Source organism: Cebus imitator, unplaced genomic scaffold (genome assembly GCF_001604975.1).
Source record: "Cebus imitator isolate Cc_AM_T3 unplaced genomic scaffold, Cebus_imitator-1.0 Scaffold264, whole genome shotgun sequence".
Lineage (NCBI taxonomy): Eukaryota > Metazoa > Chordata > Mammalia > Primates > Cebidae > Cebus > Cebus imitator.
The window spans coordinates 2,691,077-2,712,900 of NW_016107579.1; the positions used below are offsets into that span (position 1 = coordinate 2,691,077).

The 21,824-nt window shown below is 33.5% G+C and overlaps 1 protein-coding gene across 3 annotated transcripts in view; it reads left to right on the top strand.

Moving 5' to 3' along the window:
* PTPN4 (protein tyrosine phosphatase non-receptor type 4) overlaps nt 1–21,824 on the top strand; it is a 219,111-nt gene that overhangs the window by 109,258 nt on the left and 88,029 nt on the right. Inside the window, exons 4-9 of one of the 3 annotated variants that reach the window (XM_017500262.2) lie at nt 6,374–6,416; nt 6,516–6,594; nt 10,686–10,730; nt 10,995–11,047; nt 11,873–11,993; nt 14,937–15,024. In XM_017500262.2, coding sequence (XP_017355751.1) covers nt 6,374–6,416; nt 6,516–6,594; nt 10,686–10,730; nt 10,995–11,047; nt 11,873–11,993; nt 14,937–15,024 — 429 coding nt within the window. The remainder of the gene's footprint in view (nt 1–6,373; nt 6,417–6,515; nt 6,595–10,685; nt 10,731–10,994; nt 11,048–11,872; nt 11,994–14,936; nt 15,025–21,824) is intronic. The other 2 variants (XM_017500263.2, XM_037728403.1) reach the window with 2 other exon arrangements.

Below are 21,824 nucleotides of genomic sequence, written 5' to 3' on the forward strand. Positions count from 1 at the left end.
AGGCTGAACCTCAACCTCCTGGCCTCCCACCTTAGCCTCCTGAGTAGCTGGAAGTGTAGGCATACACCACCACACTTGGCAAATTCTTTCTTTCTCTTTCTTTCTTTTTTTTTTTTTTGTAGAGACTGGGTCTTGCCATGTATCCTTCCCCTAATTTACAGGAAGACACAGATGTACAAATAGAAGAAGCCCACTGAACTCCAAGTACAATAAAAATGGTTGAGAGGCAGAGTTTTGAAAGCAGCAAGAGAGGGAGAAAAGTGACTTGTCACATACAGGTGATCCTCAATAAAAAAATCAGTGGGTTTCTTAGTAGAAACCTTGCAGACCAAAAGACAATGAGATGATATATTTAGAGTACTGAAAGAACACTATCAATCAAGAATTTTATATTTGGTAAAACTCTTCTTCAAAAATGAGAAGTTATGACATTGCTAGACAGATAAAACCTGAGGGAGTTAATCACTAGACCTACCCTTAAACAAATGCTAAGGGTAATTCTTCATGTTGAAATGAAAAGATCCCAGACAGTCAAAGCCATATAAAAATACAAAGTTTGCCCACAAAAGCAAATACATGAGCAATTGTAAAACAATATCATTATAATTTTATTTGTATCTTTACTCTGTTTCCTACAGGATTTAAAGGCAAATGGAGAAATAATAATAAAATCTATGTTAAAGGATATACAACGTATAATGATGTAATTTTTGGCATTTATAACAGAGTGGGAGGAGCATGAATGTAAAGGGGTAGAGTTTTTGTATGCAATTGAAGTTTAAGTTGGTGTCAGTTTAATATAGATTGTCATAACTTTAGGATGGCATAAAAAATACCCATGGTAACAACAAAAAAAATTTATAGAATATACACACAAGGAAATGAGAAATGTGCTGCTACAAAAAATCAGCTGAACATGAAGGAGTATAGTTATGGGGAAAACAGAGGACACAAAAACTATGACACAGAAAACAGATAACAAAATCCAAAGATATGTGCCCTGTCAGTCACTTACATACAAGTAGATTACATTTTCCAATCAAAAGACATAGATCACCAGAAAGGGTGTTTTTGGTTTTTTGTTTAAATCAGGCTTCAAAAGGTTGACAAATGTTTCTTTAGTGTGTAGCTCATAAGCCCCATGCAGCAACAGCTCCATCTAGCCACCAGTAGGCAGAGGAAAGACTATCAATACCATCCATTTTCAAGACGCTATCCTGCTTCTGATTTCGTGTTTGATTTTTTATGTTGTATATTCATAATGAATGATTACTTTGAAGATAAGCTTCTAAAACTATCTTGAAATCCTATATTTATATTCTTCAAAATTATTTAAGTATTGGGCTAAGCACTGGGGCTCCCGCCTGTAATCCCAGCACTGTTGGAGGCCAACGCGGGAGGATTGCTTGAACTCAAGAGTTCAAGACCAGCCTAGGCAACATAGCAAAACCCTGTCTCTACAAAAAAAAATCTAAAAATTAGCCAGGTGTGATGCACATTACTAACATATAATTAAACACTTAATATGCACTAAATATTTTTATTTTATTATCAGATTTAGACCCAGTAATACTATGAGTTGGAGACTGTCATCCTCATTTTATAGATGAGAAAATTGAGATACTGAGAAATGAAATAATTTGCCCAAGATCTCAAAGCTACAAAATGATAGAGTGGTTCCAGGTGTGTGCCGTATTCAGTGATGAATAGGGAAGGAACCTGTTGAGATGGACAGGCTATTGTTTGGTAGGAGATGTACTGTTATAGAAACAGCCAGTTGAGTCAGCATAGGCTCTACTTAGGAGCCATGTGGCAAGCAATTGGCAATGTCTATCACTGTGTGAGTACTTGGATTTGGATTTGGAGAGGTACACCAATGCCCCTGTTTTGGCTGGTGGCATCCAGTAGAATGAGGAAAGCCCCTTTGCTCAGGAGACTAGCTGTCACACCTACCGGCGGCACATTCTGCCTATCCCCACCAACTATAGGAGTCAAGTTATCTATCCTGTCTCTTCTCCACAAGTGGCAGACATATAAAGTATTCACAAAGAATCTTACAGAGAACTTTGAATAAAAATACATATTAAACAAGATAAACACAAACATTTGAAAAAAGAAATCAGCACTGTGAAAGAGATGCACCCAAGTCAGCAAAACAAAGATCCTACACTAGAGAAAGTAGGAAAGCAGTCTGTAAAGATGGAAATAATAGCACCAGTCTTGGGGATAAGAAGATGAAATGAATTTTTGCATGTAAATAGCTTAGAACTGTGCTTGGAACATAGTAAATGCTCGATAAATATTAGTATAAACAAAGAGAACAAGGCTATTTTACATTGGCACAATTAGAGAGGATATTGCATTCATGCAAAGAAAACAATGAAAGATTTTAGAAATTAAAAATAAAATTGTCACAATAAAAGACTCACTAGTTAGGATAAATAGCATAGACACCATGGAAGGCTTAAATCTTTCAACATTAATACACACAACAAATAAAAATAATGAGAACATACAGAATATTTTAATAACACAACTATCAAGTTTAATGAATTACATACTCTTTTTTCCAAATACTTATGGAAATTTTGCAGAAATTGAGCATATGCTCAAATGTAGAAATTTTATTACTACATTTTGGCATATACAAAAATTAACTTTGTCATGTGAAACAGTATATGGAGTAAACAAGAGATCCTTCCCAGGATAAAGAATGAGAAATTGGCTTTGAAAAGATTAGAAACCCATGAGCCATGAGGTAAGTGAATAGCAATGTCTAATCACCTTGAAAGGTTTGAAAAGATTAGAAACAGAGCTCTGTCCCTAAATAGACACTCCATGAATGGAGTTGATGATGAAGTACCATCTCTTATTAGCTATCAGTATTAACTAGATAGTTACAATTTCTAATAAAATATTATTACATTTAAAATTTATATATATTGCATTGCAGACGGTTCAGCTTTTCTCAGATGTAGCACAGTAATCTAGTTAGTACAGCAGTTCTTGGCACAGAATATATAGCCTGTAACTAAATATAGGTAGTGATATAACCCCAATGTCCATTTATATAAGAAAAAAATTAAGGGTTTATAATATGTGTTTTCAAGATGTATTAAAACAGTTACTGTAAGCAATTCCACTCCTAGATATATGTTGAAGAGACTTCAAAATATTTGTCCACACAAAAATTTATATGCATATGTTCATAGCAACATTATTCATAATAGGTAAAACATGGGAACAATCCAAATGTCCATCAAGTGATGACTAGAGAAACCAAATGTGGTATATCTATAATAGTGAAATATTCAGCAATAAAAAGGAATGGCATACCATGGCACACTCACCGGGGTGGCTATAATTTTTTAGAGGTAGTGCTGATGAGGATGTGAAGAAATGGAAATCTTTACACATTTTTATACATTGATGTTGGAGACTTGAAAAGGTACAGCCACTGTGGAAACAAGTTTGGCAGTTTCTCAAAAAGTTAAATATACAGTTATCCTGTGACCCAACAATACTATTCCTAAGCACATACCCAAGAGAACTGAAAATGTGGTCACCAAAAATGTGTACACAAATGTTCATAGCAGCATTATTCCTAATAGTCAAAAAGTAGACACAACCCAGTATTGGATATAAAAAGGAATAAATTACTGTTACATGCTACAGTGTAGATGAACTTTGAAAACATACTATGTAAAAGCAGACAAACAAAAAAGACAACCTGTTGTGTGATTCCATTCTTTTAAAATGTTCAAAACAGGTACATTTGTAGAGAACAGAATGTAGATTAATGATTGTTAGGGGCAGCAGGGAAGGGCACATTGGGACTGACTGCTAATAGGCACAAGATTTCCTTTGAGGGTGATGGAAATATTTTGGAATTAGATAGTAGTGATGGTTGTACACCACAGGGAATATACTAAAGTATAATGACACATACATGTTAAAATGGTAAATTTTGTGGTGTGTGAAATATATCTCACTAAAAATGCCATATAAAAATAATATTGAGACCTGGCATATGCATTTTATAATTTGATAAATTTTGCAAAGTTATCCTCCATTGAGATGGTATAATTTATGCTTTCAGAAGCTATGTATGAGAGTGTCTGTTCTTCTCGTGTGTATGTCATCAAACGTTTTACTCTTTGCTCAGTATTGCTGTTGAAAGAAAAATAATAACCCAATGAAGATTACTTTTGTATTTCTATAAATATGATCAAATTGACTATCTTGTCATATACTTAAATGCCGTTTGTATTTCCTTAATTGCGAACTTCTATTCTTATTCATTGCCTGTTTTTCCATTAGTGTTGGGTTTTTTCTTATTAATGTGTAGAACTTCTTTATATATTATGTTTTTTCCTAGTTTGTTTTGCAACTTAATGATGGATTTTTTACAATGAATGCTATTTTAACCATTCAGTAGTGCTTGTTATAGTACTGTTCCATCTTCCTGGTTTAAACCAAGAACCTAAGCCCTACCTCATTGATATCATTGATGAGAGCTATTGAATTTCTCAGTGCTTATCTTTGTACTTCTAAACTTTGTCAGCTTAACACATCTGTGTATGTAAATGTGTTTGTATTTCTTTTACCAGAACATTTTGAAGGAGAACTGAATGAGGAAAGCAGGCTTAAATTTTGATTATAGACAACCATTAAGGTAGATATAATTTATGAATTTTCCTAGAAGATATGAAGAAAAACAATTGCTAGATTAATAAATAGATGGATGGAAAGATGGACAAATGGGTAGATAGATTGAGGAAAGAAGTGTGTTAAACAAAGATGAAAACCCTATCCCCAACTGTTGAGTCATTCAGCAGGTTTAGTCCTTCAGTAAATTATTTATTTATTTAGTTTACTTTCTTACTTATTTTGAAATGGGGATTACAGGTGTGTGCCACTGCTTCTGACTGTATTTTTAATTCATATACGTCAAGCCCTGTGCTAGATGCTGACTGTACAGTATTAACTGAAACAGCTTTTATCCCTGGTTTTATTATAATCTAATGAAGGAGTCAGACAAAAGAATAGGTGAAGCAAACTTAATTGAGATAATGTAATGAAGGAATGCAATGATCCTCACTTTTTTATAGAAAAATAAGTTAAATGGGAGCGGTATGACATGCTTTTGGTAGGGTGGTCAGTGAAGGCCTTTCTGAGGTGGCAGGCTTTAAACTGAGACTTACAGATAATGAAGAGTACTGTAGGAAATCTAGAGTGCATTCTGTGAAAGGGAAGCTTGAAATTGAGGTCCTTATAACAGCATCTTTCCAGAACAGAAAGGAGGCCATTATGACTGGAATTTAGTGAGTTGAGGTGGAAGAGGTAAGAAGAGGCCATAGTATTCATAGTGTAAGGACTTGGGATCTAGTACTGAGAAATTATCAAGAACTGTTCAGCAAATGAATTACATAATCAAATTTAGTTACTCACAGCCATGTATTTATTATTAAAATCTATGTGTTCTGCCTGGATATAATTATGGGTGGTAAAAGTTAGGTTATAAATAATAATACATAAACTTACTTGGAAAATACTGCCACATCTAGTACCTCATTTTGGTTTCTTTGATTTTTTTTTTTTAACTGAAACATGTTAGCAGTTGAAATTTTTCTGAAGTGAGCTATAATTGTCCAGAGCTAAACTGGCCTTCAGAAGTATTGAAACTGCTTAAAATTTCACACACATAAAAATCATTCTCAAAATTAAACATTATATCTTTAAAAAATTGGTGAGTTTTTTCAAGGGGAGCAGGTATTTTATTTTTAAATGAATAGGGTAAATGTTATAAAATTTCTCCTGAGTGGATTTCCATGTTCTGTAGTAAAATTTTGCCTGAATTAGTATAAAGCCCAGGAGAGATAGGGGGTGAGGGAGAGTGAGAGAGAGAGAGAGAGTGAGAAAGAGAGAGAGAGAGAGAGAGAGAGAGTGTGTGTGTGTGTGTGAGAGAGAGAGAGAGAGAGAGAGAGACAGAGAGAGAGAGAAGGGTGAAGAGAATTTCAAAAACTTGCCAGCCTATTAAGAAATAAAGTTAAATTAATGTGAATCACTTCAGGTTGCTGCAATTACTAAGCATTGTTACTTTTGAAATAGAGGTTATTGCACATTGTATAATGTGATGAAAAGTCAAATCAAAATCTTAATGTTAAAACAAATACGTTCAGTAATTTCTGGCATAATTTTATTATATTTGATATGAAAAATATTGTCTGTAATGTAATGATTTTTTTTCCTACCTAGGCCTTTTCTGAAATGCAGCTTTTAGCATTTATCTCCAAATGGAACAGATTTGCAAGAATCAATATAGTAGTTCCTCAAGGACAAAAAAAATCAGTTTTATTTATTTATTTTTCAGAGGTGGCTGGATCCAAACAAACCAATAAGGAAGCAGCTAAAGAGTGAGCATGCATATTTACTTACTGTTTTGCAAGTATACTTTATAAAGATAAAGGATTAATATAGTCTGATTAATTAGAAACTACTTTTATTAATTCTAGGAGGATCTCCTTACGGTTTGAACTTTAGAGTCAAATTTTTTGTAAGTGACCCCAACAAGTTACAAGAAGAATATACAAGGTGGGTTTATGGAGCATATTTTTCTTGAAAATATTGTCGGAACTCTAATGTGAAATTTTGAAATTAATTAGGCAAAAAGAAATTACTACAGTGTAATTCTGAGCTTTCTAGTCAGTACACAGAATAAGTTATGGCTATTCCAAGGTAATGTTTTCCTCCTTTTTTGGATGTCTGGGAGAGCTCAAGGGGATTTAGAACCTCAGAGCTTCCCAGTCCAACCCCATGCAGCCTCCTGAGCCATATAAATATTAAAAATTTCTACTTGTGAACACTGTTTAAGTGCTGCTTAAATTAATTGAGGTCATCATATGTTGCTGAAACCACATCCAAAACTGTGTAGTGAGAACTTTTTGGATTTTTTTTCCCATGTGAAAATATTCTAACATCCTTTTTTATTGAGGAGAACATAGAATTTATAAAATATATAACCATTATGTGCAGGTCAGTAGGTACCTTTTGTCCCCTATGTGTTTTTAATCTTTGGTTTCAAAAATATAATGGATTTTATAAAGGATATTGCAGGAAGTACACTAGCATGTTGAGGCCTTTACATGCCCACTTGACTCTCCATTTTAAGTCTCAGCTTATGTTATTATATAATTTTGTCGTTTTGATTTAGAGTATGTACATGAATGATGCAGATGAACATTTTGATAATGTTCTTGAATGTAAGGTGAAATACTGAAGGTAGAAATGGAGAAATACCAACAGTGTGGTAACTGTCAGTATTAAAATAACCAGCACGACAACCTTGTATATTGCTTGAAAGACAGAATTAGGAATTAGTCATTAGTTTTTTTTACAAAAGACAGTTAAAAATTAGCATGTTACACTCTCTAAAATTCTCAGATATAAGAATATAGGCAAGTGACTACATTCAGAATTACTCTAAAAGATAGGTGTCCACTGGACACGGTGGCTCACGCCTGTAATACCAACACTTTGGTAGGCTCAGGCAGGCGATGAGATCAGGAATTCGAGACCAGCCTGGCCAACATGGTGAAACCCTGTCTCTACTAAAAACACCAAAAAGTAGCTGAGCGTGGTGGCGGGTGCCTGTAAACTCGACCACTCTGGAGGCTGAGGCAGGAGAATCACTTAAACTCAGGAAGCGGAGGCTGCAGTGAGCCGAGATCATGCCACTGCATTCCAGCCTGGGTGGCAGTGCAAGACTCTGTCTCAAAAAAAGAAAAAGGTATCAAAAAATCCATACCTAAAATAACCTATAGATAGGATGTTAAATTTTAATGTATGGTTTTAATGTATTTAGGATACTGTCTTGGAGTGAAGAAACAAAAGGATAAATTGAAGATATTTAATTAGGTGCAGCTGCCAGTTCTTAGATGTTTGCAGAGTTTTCATTAGTAGACCAAGTGAGAAAAGTTAGATTGAAATTCTAGAGAGTTATTTTCTGTTTGTTTTGGAGTGGGTGTGCAAGTGTTCTTTTTTTTTTTTTTTTTTTAAACAATGGGAGAACTCAGTGACATATTGTCTGGATTATATAATCCTAATGTTTGCAACTAATAGTAGAATCCAAGCTAATTTATCTTGAAAAGCAAAGTTGTATTATATGTATATACCTTAGTTTAATATTGTAGCCCTTAAAATATTGTTAGTTAAAACCATCTTCATAATTTACTTCACAATGTTATTCTTTTATAGCCTGCATTGAAAACACAATAAAGAAATAAATGTGTCTCACTAATAAGTTGAAATAACTTCCTGAAGCAGAAGAAAGTAGAATCAAGTTTGATAGCAGTCAAGGAATTAACTTGTGCTCAGAACCTTTTATAATGGAATGTTATGGAATCTTAAAATTAGTATTGTTTGGTAAAATGTGGTAAATGTCTAGTTTTTAAAATTTTATTACTATAGTATATGGATCCGTGATTTTTCTACTCTGATTAGAAATTAGAATCATTTGGGGGAGCATTAAACCATAATGATGTCTTGGCCATATCCCTAGATATTCTGACTGAACAAGTCTTAGCTGAGACCTGAGGATAGGCATGCATAAGTTCCCCCAAATGATTCTAATATGTAGTCAAAGCTACATATTAGCCAAAGCTTTAATGCTTGAGTAGCCTTAATGTTATGGTTATGATTAGTAACAGAGCACCTTCTGCCACAGTTGCTGAATTTTCAGAACTAGTTTAGACCCCAGGAAATAGGAAATCTGCCACACCTCCTTTCCTTGAGATTTCAAGAATGTAAATAGTATATTCCCAATATTCAGATCAGTCTGCTTAGGAATTCTTTCTCGGTTTTAAGCTATATGAAAGTTGATTCTGTTTGGTAGTGAGCCAAGAGGAGAAAAGAAACTCTAATACTAAATTAACTTTTTAAATTATTACCTTGAGATTTCAAGAATGTAAATAGTATATTCCCAATATGCAGATCAATCTGCTTAGTAATCCTTTCTCAGTTTATAGCTTTATGAAAGTTGATTCTGTTTGGTAGTGAGCCAAGAGGAGAAAAGAAACTCAAATACTAAATTAATTTTTAAAATATCTCTTTAATTAGTGAATTCGTTTTATAAAATTAGTGAAAAATATTCCTTTAATTTTGAAATGATGGTGCAGGGGAGAATGGAGTCAAAAACAGGTTCCACCAGGTTAAACACCATTTAGTTTTAGCAGGTGCTGGCCTCATTAGAATTTAAGTTTTCCAATTCCTGAGAGACATATTAGGCAAGTGATAATACTTTCTTTTTACAAATGTAGAAACTAAGGCTCAGCCACATTTTAAGCAGTTTGCCCAAGATCACAGGCTAGTTTTGCCTGGGACTTGAATTCTGGTTTCTACTTTTAACAGTTCTTACCCCTTGGTTAAATTAGTATGTAAGTAAAACTTGGCAAGTATAAGCATTATTTATGTAGGATTTACAATATTATGGCAAGGATATACATGACCTTTAAATCCTGACTATAAGATTGTTTCTTACCAGGAACCTTAACTTTCAATTATTAAACCAAAACAGGCCTGATAGAAATACACTGCCTTGGATTGAGTAAATAGATTATATTTACAATATTATGCACTAAGCCTCACAAGAAGCTATATATGAAGCCATGATATTTGTTTTTTGTTTTTTATTTTTTGTTGTTGTTGTTTTTGGTGTTTTTTTTTGTTTGTTTGTTTGTTTTTTTAAGGTAATGAATATCTGATTCTCTGAAAACCTCTTTGGTAATTTGAATATTGTCATGGAGCTCTTCAGTGACTTTAATCAGCCAGCCTAGAATTTCTAATGACTTTTGACCCTAGGAATATGTACCTTTTTTAGTTCAGTGAAATAAAAATCTTAAAATTCCCTGGTTAAACATTTAAAACCTCAAAGTTTGATCTTCTGCCCACCCTATACAGCCCAGATAACTTTGCCCAAGTATTGATAAATCTTTTAGTGAGTCGGTTACCCACTAGGAGAGAGACCAAAGGACAGTGCTATCTTGTAAGCAACGAGAGCAGGCTTGTTGTAGGAAACTTATGTTTTTGTTGGTTTCACAGGAAATCGAATGCTTAACAATTCTAACAATAGTAGAGCAATAGTAGAGAAAAGAGCCCTTCTTCTTTAAAGCCTTCTTTAACTCAGTGAAAGTGGATAGGTGCTTTTCTACAACGGGCAGATTCCTGCTCTCTGATGATAAAGTGATCAACACACTGGATTGTCCTTGGAGCTGGCTTTCTGTCTCAGACCAGAGAAAATCATCACTGGTCTCTAGTGCATTGCTTCTATCACCTCTTCCATGTTTGTGATGCTCAAGTTCTCTGTGCTTCCCACCTCTACTTTCTGCATATGCCAACCCTCAGAGTATTTCTCCCTCGGTCATGTAACTGTTTAAAATCTTGAGGAGTTCCCTAATGGAAGCTAATGGAAACAAGACATTCAAAATACAAATTTTATACATCAAGGAATTTTAAAGATTTGGAATCATGAGTTTATGAAATCTTATTTTTATACTTCACATGTTTTAATATGTAAATTATGAAAGCAAATATTTAAAGGTATTTTTGTTAATGTAAGTATAGTATATAGTTTCTTAGAACTGAAATTGTTATAATTCTAGTAAATGCTTTTTTTTTTTTTTTTTAAGGTACCAGTACTTTTTGCAAATTAAACAAGACATTCTTACTGGAAGGTGGGCTTTTTAAATTTCTTAAAAACTTTTTGTAATGGACTTTAAAAATACTTTAAAACCTGTTTTAAGTAATTCGTGGTCATTGCAAACAAATTGTTTAAAAAGGTTACATGTAGTGTGAATACCTTTCATCAGATAAGTTTAATTCTTAATAGTTAAAATCAAGTCACATGAAACTTCAAGCGTGATTATTTAACAAATTATAGCACTTTTGAAATTACTATGTTTAACCTTTGATTATATATTTTTGTTTCATTTTATTAGATTGCCCTGTCCTTCTAATACTGCTGCCCTTTTAGCTTCATATGCTGTTCAGTGTAAGTATCAGCCTATCTTTAGGCCAAATAGCGTATAACTTTGTGGTTTGTGTTGCTAGTACATTGGCTTTAATGTGGTAGTTCTTTAGACATGTTACCATATAGAAAATGGTGACTGCAGTGGAAATGTAATGAAATGTCTAGTTAGTTAACAATTACTCTCCACTTTAAATACACAAAACACACACTCTTATCAGTACCACATCACACCTATTTATAAGTTTAAATGAAATATTGGTTGGCTGCTTGTTAATTATTTTCTTCCCTCATTTTTTTTTAATGTCTCTGTTATTAAACACAATTACAGGCATACCCATTTTTAAACTGCATTCTAGCCCGGGCAATAAAGCAACACCCCTGTTCTCTCTCCCTCTTACTCTTCCTTCCTCTCCTTCATTCTTTTTTATTATTATTATTATTCTTTCTCTTTCTTTCTTTCTCTCTTTCTTTCTCAGAAAAAAGAAAAAAGAAAGTGCCCAGAGAATGTCTGATGATTAAGGGAGGGAGGAAGTGACTGAGTGTTGACCCAGGTCTGCCCCTTCCCGTCCTGCATTTAAAAAAAAAAAAAAAAAAAAGTGATTGGGCATGAGGGCTCCTCCCTTGTTAAAAAACAAACAAAAAAAAAATTACTATGATTTTTGAAAATAATTTCCTCTAAAATTGTGTGAGACAAGAATGTTAAATGGATTACTATAGCTTGCTTAAGTGTTTGTTAGAAATGTAAGTATTTTACATCTAGAAATAGAATTAATGACATTGCTGATTTGACTATAATAATTAAAAAATTTGTTTATTAAAATGTGAATATTTTCCTTTCATTATTAGCTGAACTTGGAGACTACAATCAGTCAGAGAACCTGCCAGGCTACCTCTCAGATTATTCTTTCATTCCTAATCAACCTCAAGATTTTGAAAAAGAAATTGCAAAGTTACATCAGCAACACATGTAAGAGTTTTTTAGTTTTTTATTTGGTAAACTTCTTAATGGCATTCTTTCTAGAGAATTGTTTGAAATTACTTTTAATTTGATGGTAGTATTTATTTAATACAAAACAATTGAACTGTTATCTAAAATAATATTGTAAAGAAATTTAGGTGATCTATGCGACAAGATTTCATAGATTATATTAGACTCATTTTCATTTGTATTAAGAGCCATTAAGCTATCTGTAAACAATTATTTGCTATTGTGTAATAGTCTAATTTTAGAATATAAATAGTATATTTATAGTATAAAGATCAATCTGTTTGGCAATGCTTTCTCAGTTTTTAGCTATAAAGGACTTGATTCTGTTTGGTAGTGAGCCAAGAGGAGAAATGGAACTCTATATAATACTAAATTAATTAAAAATATATATTTTTTTAAAAAACAATACAGGTTGAACATCCTTAACCCAAAAGTTTGAAATTCAGAGTGCTCTAAAATTCAAAGCTTTTTGAGCACTGACATTACACCACAAGTGGAAAATTCTGCACCTGATCTCATGTAGTGGGTTTCAGTCAAAATGCAGTCAAAACTTTGTTTCATACACAGAATTATTTTAAACATTCTATAATATTAACCTTCAGGCTAATGTGTATAAAGTGTATATGAAACATAAAAGAATTTCATGTTTAGACTTGGTTTCTATCCCAAGATACCACATTATGTATATGCAAATACTTAAAAACTTGAAAGAATCTGAAATTAGAAACACTTATGATCCCTAGCATTTCCAATAAGGGATACTTAAACTTATCAGTATTCATTCATTAAAAATATTCAACTTTAATTTTTTTGTTGAGTATAATATTATTTTTTCAAAAGAGATTTGTTGCTTTGAATAGAATGTAATATTGTTTATTGGCTCAGAATTCAGTTGTGCTTCAGTATACGATTCAGAATTTTCAGGGAAAAAGTAAGACAATGTTGCGTATTGGCTAAGAGTCTGAACTAGAGAGCCAGACTGCCTGGTTAGAAATTCTGTCAGATTACTTACTGTCTTACAACTTTGGCGAAACTGCTTTATGTCTCTTCTTCTCTGTTTCCTTATGTAAACTGGGGATAATAAAAGTACCTGCTGGAGTTATTGTAGGTCTTAAATGAGTTTATATCCATAAGGGTTCTCAAAACCATACCTAGCACATTGTAGGTGCTGAAGAAATGTTAGCTGCTGTTATTGTTAAGAAAACTTACTTTCATTTGCTAGTAACTCATGTCTCTAAAACAGGATAACAAACTATGGCCCATTGTCTATTTTTATATGGCCCACAGACCAAGATTGTTATGTATATTTTAAATGGTTGCAGAAAATCAAAAGAAGAATAGCATTTTGTGGCATGTGACATTTTATAAAATTCAGTGTTCATGAATAAACACTTGCTGGAACACAGATATCCTCATTCATTTATATGTTGTCTATGGCTCCTTTCGCACAGTGGCCAGTTAGATAGTCGCCACAGAGGCCATATGACCTAAAAGCCGACAATGTTTACTATCCAACTGTTTGCAATAAAAGGTTTGCTGATTCCTGATCTAAAATGGACTAATGTCTAAGAGTTTTTAATAGACTGCCTAATGTGGCAAGGGGGCTATTTTAGTCTAAGTAAATTCTGTTCATAGTGAAAGTTATACATACAGCATATCAGAATCAAGATTTTAAAGATATGCCAGATTTTTAAAATTTACCAATAATAAAAAGACTCTTAAGGAAAAGACTTGTATATTTAAAAAACTATTGATTACATATTTCTATTTGGTATAAATAAATGATTCATCAGATCTTTAAATGAAGAAAAATAGAATTATTCAGTTTACTGGAGGGAATGTAATTTAATTTTATAGAAATTGGAAGTGTACTGCTTCTTTTGAGGAGTTTCTATCTCAAGGTACTGCATATGCATATATTCCAAAACTTGAAAACAATCTGAAATCAGAAACACTTAGGATCCCAAGCATTTTGAGGAGTATGATCATGCATTTACAGGCTGTTGGCTCCCGTTTCTAGTAGCATTAGTGAATAGAAAGTTTGTATCTTTGTAATTTGCTGCTTTTGCTCTGCTGTAGTCTGTTAATAACAGATAACTAAGATTGTTAAAACTATATGTGAAATAGGAGTAAATCTCTTTTTAAAGGCCTTACATTTAGAGCAGTGGTTCTTCAACTTATGTTTATAAGAATCACTTGGGATTCTTGTTAAATATAAATAGATTCGACCTCATCCTTTTTAAATCAGAGTCTACAGAGTAGTTGTCTTAAACCATCTGTAATGAAAGATGAATTCTTCCCCCCAGCTGTCATTATTGTATTATTCATAATATATTTTGAAAATATAATAAAAATTAATTAATAGAAAAATAAAGTGGAGAAAGTAAGCAAACACATAAAAAATACAAGTCCTTTTTTTTTTTTACTGTTAGATTTAACAGATATAAAATTACCCTGCCAGATTGCTATACAAGTCTCCAACACTCAGGTTCCCTACTGTGAAATCAACTCGTGTCTGCACCACACTCTAAGAAGCACTGCCCTGGTGATTGACTTAGAATCTACAAGTTTTAGAGATACCCTGTGTGATTTAAATGCAGATACAGTGTATGAACCAAATGTTGAGAAATACTGCTTTTAAGTTATATGTAAAAGTGAGGGGCTTTGTTATAGCCATCCATATAAATAGCTAAGGGCTTTTAAAACTTGGTGTATTCTTGTATTTCTAGAAAATGAGAAAGTATTCTGGAAAATAATAATTAGGGTTACTGAAAATGTGCCCTCCAGGTAAGTTAGAGGAGTAGTCCTGCAGGGTGATGCTCAGTTTTTTCAAATAAATAGCCTGTTTCTATTTTAGCCATATTTGATTGATTTATTGATTGATTGATAGATCTAATTTTTAACTTAATGATGTCTTTATAGAGGCTTATCTCCTGCAGAAGCAGAATTTAGTTACCTAAACACAGCACGTACCTTAGAACTCTATGGAGTTGAATTCCACTATGCAAGGGTAAGTGAAGAAAACTTACTTAGATGTTGTTGAGTTAGGCTCTGTTCCTCAGTATAACATTTTTTAAGATTAGATAACAAATGGAATAAGTTATGATTGCTGGTGACATAGCTGCACTGAAAATTTCCTCTGAATTTAAGTATTTTCACAGTAACTTAAGATTCAATACCTGAATGAGAAGGATGGTTAAGGTGAATTCTTCATGTTATTGTTCAAGGTAGTGCTTTATATGTAAAGATGATTTTTACAGACCATAAGATATAGTACCTTTAGAATATTTATTTTAAAATATAATGATTAAGCTTAGGAAAAGTGGCTTTTGTATCCTTTATAATAATGATCATTAAAGATGTTCTCACATCACTGAGGCCTGTATTAGCACACTTAGTTTGTTTTTATCATTTACTAGCATTATTACGAGTTTTTATTTATAAAGCACAACATGGAGCATATGAACATATTTTTATCTCCCCCCAATCCCTCTATTGAAATGGAATTTATAGTCACTGGCTTTTTTGCTATTAAACTGTGTAACTTCTTTTCCCTTGTGTCAAACATTAAAGCCTTTGAAAAACTGGTAACCTCCTGGTATAAGCATATTTGTGAGTGTTTATTCTGTGTTTGTGTGTTTCCTCACGTTTTTCTTATTTATCAAAAGTACTTGGAGTACAGCTATTCTCTTTATATTCAGTGAAAAGTAGAATTATAATCATCAGTTGAGTTGATGATAGTGTTTATCTTCTCTTGGGTATGAATAGTTGAGCCTAAAAAGGATGTCAGCCTGAAAGGGAATTCAGAGCCAATTTTTTTTTTTTAGATAATATTTTAAATCATTTCAGTATGCAGACACTTACAGGTATACAGATAGTTGTTCAGGTATTCAAAGTTCTACTTCATGTAATGGTTTTATCCTTTAAGACCTTACCTGACCATGTTCTGGGAGAGAACATTAGTTCTTATGTTTCACAAAGCTTATGTCAGTCTTTCCTTTAAAAGACCGGTTGAGTTGCTTTCCTCAATTGATTTTATTTTGTAATTCTGCATGTTACTTAAAAATCTTTTTGTCTGATTCCATTTAAAATATGCCTCCTAAAAACTCTCTGCTTTCTTTTTTTTCCTTCAATTTTTATTTTAAGTTCAACTTTCTACTTCCTATAAAATATGCCCCTTTACTTTCCTTCCTTATTTAGGGCCTATATCTTTTGAACATGGTTCTCCAAAATGTAATGTACTGGTCAGTATTTGTGCAACGAGTTTATTATTATTATTATTATTATAGAGTTTATAACTGTTGGAACTTTAAATATGTGAATTGAACTATGGTTAAAATAAAAAGGGGTTGGGCATAATGTCTTGTGCCTGTAATCCCAGCACCTTGGGAAGCCGAGACAGGTGGATTGCTTGAGCCCAGGAGTTCAAGACCAGCCTGGGAAACATAGTGAGACCTCATCTCTACAAATTAAAAAAATTAACTGGGCATGGCGGTGCATGCCTTTAGTCCCAGATACTCAGGAGGCTGAGGCAGGAGAATCAGCTGAGCCCAGGAGTCTAAGTCTTTTGTAAGCTGTGATCATGCCATTGCATTCCAGCATGGATGACAGAGCAAGATCCTATCCTTTCTTCTAGTATTTTTATAGTTTTGGGTATTACATTTAAGTCTTTAATTATCTTGAGTTGATTTTTGTATATGGTAAGAGATAGATGTCCAGTTTCCTTTTTCTGTATGTGGCTATTCAATTTTCCCAAAACCATTTATTGAAGAGGATGCCCTTTCTTCACTGTAAGTTCTTGTTGACTTTGTTGAAGATCAGTTGGCTGTAGATATTTGGCTTTATTTCTGGGTTCTCTAGTCTGTCCTATTGGTCTGTGTGTATGTTTTTATATCTGTATCATGCTGCTTTGGTTCTGGTAGCCTTGTAATATATTTAACATCAGATAACTTGATGCTTTGTTCTTTCTGCTCAGGATTGCTTTGGCTATTTGGACTATTTTTTGGTTCTCTATGAATTTTAGGATTTTTTTTTTTTCTAATTCTGTGAAGAACAGTGTTGGTATTTTGACAGTGGTTGCATTGGATCTGTACAGTGCTTTGGCAATATAGTTATTTTAACAATATTAGCTCTTCAGATCCAAGGACATGGATTTTTTTTCTGTTTTTTTGTTTGTTTGTTTCATCTTAAATTTTTCATTAGTGTTTTGTAGTTTTCCTTGTAGGGATTTTTCATCCTCTTGGTTAAATTTATTCCTAGGTATTTTTTTTTTTTTTGTAGNTCTCAAACTCCTGACCTCATGATCCACCTGCCTCAGACTCCCAAAGTGCTGGGATTACAGGTGGGAGCCCTATGCTGTATTTTAAGAACCACATCTGTGTTTTAAGAACATTTATTTGAAGATGCACTTATTTTATTATTAGATGCTATTCGCTGTGCTGTGTTCAGCCATGCTTTTAATGTAGAATAACATTCACATAGAATAACATCAGAGCTCTTTACCCTGGCTATGGACCTGTAATATCTTGATAGCTTGCTAGTTTTTGCACCTCAAATTGTTCCACTGTCATTTGCACACTAAGTTCTGAGCACAAGTGTCTTCTAGAAGTTTCTAGAAAACACCTGGTCCTGTTCTTTCTGGGTTTGAGGATTTTTTTTCTGTTTTTTTTTTTTTTTTTGTCATCTTAAATTTTTCATTAGTGTTTTGTAGTTTTCCTTGTAGGGATTTTTCATCCTCTTGGTTAAATTTATTCCTAGGTATTTTTTTTTTTTTTTGTAGCTACTACAAATGGGATTGCCTTCTTGACTTCTTTCTCAGCTAGATCATTATTGATTTATAAAGTGCTGCTGGTTTTTATATGTTGATTTTTACTAAATTTGTTTATGAAATCTAAGCATTTTTGGTGGAGTCTTTAGGTTTTTTAAGATATAAGATCATATCATCAGCAAAACGAGGCAATTTGACTTCCTGTTTCCCAATTCAGATACCTTTTCATTCTTTCTCTTGCATGGGTGCTCTGGCTAGGACTTCCAATACTATATTGAATAAGAGTGTGAAAGTGGGCATCCTTGTCTCTTTCCAGTTCTTAGGGGGAACAGTTTCAGCTTTTCTATTTTCAGTATGATGTTGACTTTGGGTTTGTCATATATGGCTTTTATTATTTTGAGGTATGTGCCTTCTGTGCCTCATTTGTTGAGATGTTGAAGTTTTTCAAACACCTTTACAATGTCTTTTGAGATGGTCATATGGTTTTTGTTCATTCTGTTCCTGTGATTTATCATGTTTATTGATTTGTATGTATTGAACCATCCTTGCATTCCTGATATAATGTATTATACAGGTATTGATCGACTTACCACCTATGCAACTTACAACCATTCGACTTTACGACCACAATCGCTAGCCACGACTGCTCCATGCCTGGCAGCGCAAACGTTGCCCAGCTGGGCGTACGACAGTGCGGACCAGCTTCCGGCAGCACTACCATCTCCACGTGCACCATTTCAACTGTACATATAGCCTACTCAACTTAGGACCAAATCGTGTTATGACTGGTCCACAGTCCTGACCATGGTCGTAAGTCGAGCACTAGCTGTAGCTGATTGTGCCGTATTATCTTTCTAATATGCTGTTGGATTTGGTTTGCTAGTATTTGGTTGAAGATGTTGGTGTCTGCATTCTTCAGCGATATTGGCCTGTAGTTTTCTTTTTTCCAGTTTTTGCATCCTTGTCCGGTTTTAGTATCATACTAATACCTCATGGAATGAGTTAGGAGAATTCCCTTCTCTTAATTTTTTTTTTTTTTTACAGCTTTCAAGAATGTTTATTAATTCATTGTATGTTTGGTAACATTCAGCTTTGAATCCATCTAATCCTGGGCGTTTCTGTTTTGGAAGCCTTTCTTTACTGATTTCAATCTTACTATACATTATTGGTCTTTTCAGGTTTTCTGTTTCTTCTTGATTCAGTCTTGGTAGGTTATATGTTTCCAGAAATTTATTTCCTCCACATTTCCCAGTTTGTCAGCCTGTAGTTGTTCGTAATAGTTTCTGATGATCTTTTCTATTTCTGTAGTATCAGTTGCAATGTCTCCTTTTTCATTTCTGATATTACTTATTTGGATATTCTGTCTTCTTGGTTAGTCTAGCTAACAGTTTATTAATGTTGTTTATCTTTTTGAAGAACTAACTTTTTGTTTCATTTATCTTTCATATTTTTTATGGTCACTATTTATTTCTGCTCTGATCTTTGTTAATTCTCTTCTACTAATTTTAGGTTTGTTTTGTTCTTGCCATTCCAGGTTTTTCAGATGCATTGTTAGACTGTTAACTTGCAATCTTTCTGATTTTTTTTTTAAATGTAGGTATTTATTGCTATAGAGTTGACTCTTATCAGTGCCTTTGAGGTATCGCATAGGTTTTGGTGTGTTGTATTTCCATTTTCATTTGTTTCAAGGAATTTTTAAATTTTCTTCTTAATTGACCAAATGGTCATTTAGGAGCATATTTTTTAACTAATTTGTTAAAACTTGTTTTGTGACCAAACATATGGCCTATTTTAGAAGATGTTCCATGTGCTTATGAAAAGAATGCATATTCTGCATTGTTCAGTAGAATGTTCTGTGTCTGTTTGATCCATTTGATCTAGTGTTCAGTTTATGTCCAATGTTTGTTTATTTTCTTCCTAGATAATTCTGTCTAATGCTGAAAGTGGGGTGTTGGTTCCCCACTATTATTGTATTGCAGTCTATGTCTCTCTTTAGATCTAGTAATATTTGTTTTATGAATCTGGGTACTCCAATGTTTGGTGCATGTATATTTAGAATAGTTATATCCTCTTACTGAATCAATTTATCATTATATAATGACCTTCTTCTTTTTTTTTTTTTNTTAAATCTTGAAATAATTAAAATCTGTTTTATCTGATATAAGTCTGGGTACTTCTAACTTTTGGTTTCGTTTGTGTGGAATTTTTTTTTCATCCCTTTATTTTCAGTCTATTTGTGTTTTTAATGATAAACTGAGTTTCTTGTAAGCAACATATAGTTGAATTATGTATTTTAATCCATTCAACCATTCTGTATCTTTTAAGAGGAGAATTTAATCTATTTACATTCAGAGTTATTGATATGTGAAGTTTTGTTCTTTTCATATTGTTAATTGTTTTCTGTTTGTTATATATATTCTGTGTTTCTTTCTTTTTCTCTTATAGTTTGTTTTCGTGGGTTTCTGTAGTGATACTGTTTGAGTCCTTTCTCTTCCTCCTTTGTATTTCTTTACCCATTAAGTTTTATACTGTCATGTGTTTTCATGATGGTAAATGTCATCATTTCACTTCCAGGTTTAGGAATCCCTTGAACATACCTTGCAGAACTGATCTAGTGGTATAGAATTCCCACAGGATTTTTTTGTCTGTGAATGACTTCATTTCCCCTTAATTAATTAATTTATTTATATTTTATTTTATTTTTTTTGAGACAGAGCCTCGCTCCATTGCCAGGCGCAACGCTGTAGTGCAGTGGCGCAATCTCGGCTCACTGCAACCTCTGCCTCTTGAGTTCAGGCAATTCTCCTGCCTCAGCCTCTCAAGTATCTGGGACTATAGGTGCACACCACCATGCCCAGCTAATTTTTGTATTTTTAGTAGAGATGGGGTTTCACCATGTTGGCCAGGTCTCGATCTCTTGACCTCATGATCTGCCCACCTCAGCCTCCCAAAGTTCTGGGATTACAGGCGTGAGCCACCGTGCCCAGCCTCCCCTTCATTTATAAGTGATAATTTTGATGGAGATAGTATTCTTGAGTGGCAGGTTTTTTCTTTCAGCACTTTGAATATATCATTCCATTATCTTCTGGCCTATAAAGTTTCTGCTGAGAAATTTACTGATAGTCTGGTAGACACTTTTCTCCTGCTATTTTTAAGATTTGCTCTTGAAGTTTGACTTTAGACAGTCTGAATATAATGTGCCATGGAGAAGACCTCTTTACATTATATCTGCCTGGAGATCATTGAGCTTCCTTTATCTGAATGTCTAAATCTCTTACTAGACACAGGAAGTTATTAACTATTATTTTGTTAAGTAGGTTTTCTAATCCTTTCTCTGTTTCTTTGCCCTTGGGGATATGAATAATTTGTAAATTTGGCCACTTATCTTGCCCCAAATTTCAGGAAGGCTTTGCTCATTTTTTTTTTTCATCTCTTTATTTTTGTCTGACTTGATTATTCCAAAAGACCTGTCTTCAAGTTCCAAGATTCATTCTTTGGACTGATATTGTCTGTTGTTGAAGTTTTCAGATGTATTTTGAATTTTTTTATTGACTTCTCCAGTTTCAGTTTTGTTTTTTTATTTTTACCATTTTTGGACATGGAGTCTCGCTCTGTCACTCAGGCTAGAGTAGAGTGGTGTGATCTCAGCTCACTGCAAACTCCGCCTCCCAGGTTCAAGCAATTCTTCTGCCTCAGCCTCCCGAGTAGCTGGGATTACAGGCACGTGCCACCACACTCAGCTAATTTTTTGTATTTTTAGTAGAGACAGGGTTTCCCCATGTTGGACAGGCTAGTCTCAAACTCCTGACCTCAGGTGATTCACCTGCCTTGGCCTCCCAAAGTGCTGGGATTACAGGCATGAGCCAGTTTCAGAGTTTTTATTAGGTTCTTTAAAAAAAAAATCTCTTTGATAAATTTCTCTTTCATATCCTGAATATTTGTGAATTCTTTGTATTGTTTTTCAGAATTCTCTTGTATCTCACTGAGTTTTAAAGTCAATAATTTGGATTTTTAAGTTCATGCTGGGATTTTGAATTTTTTTT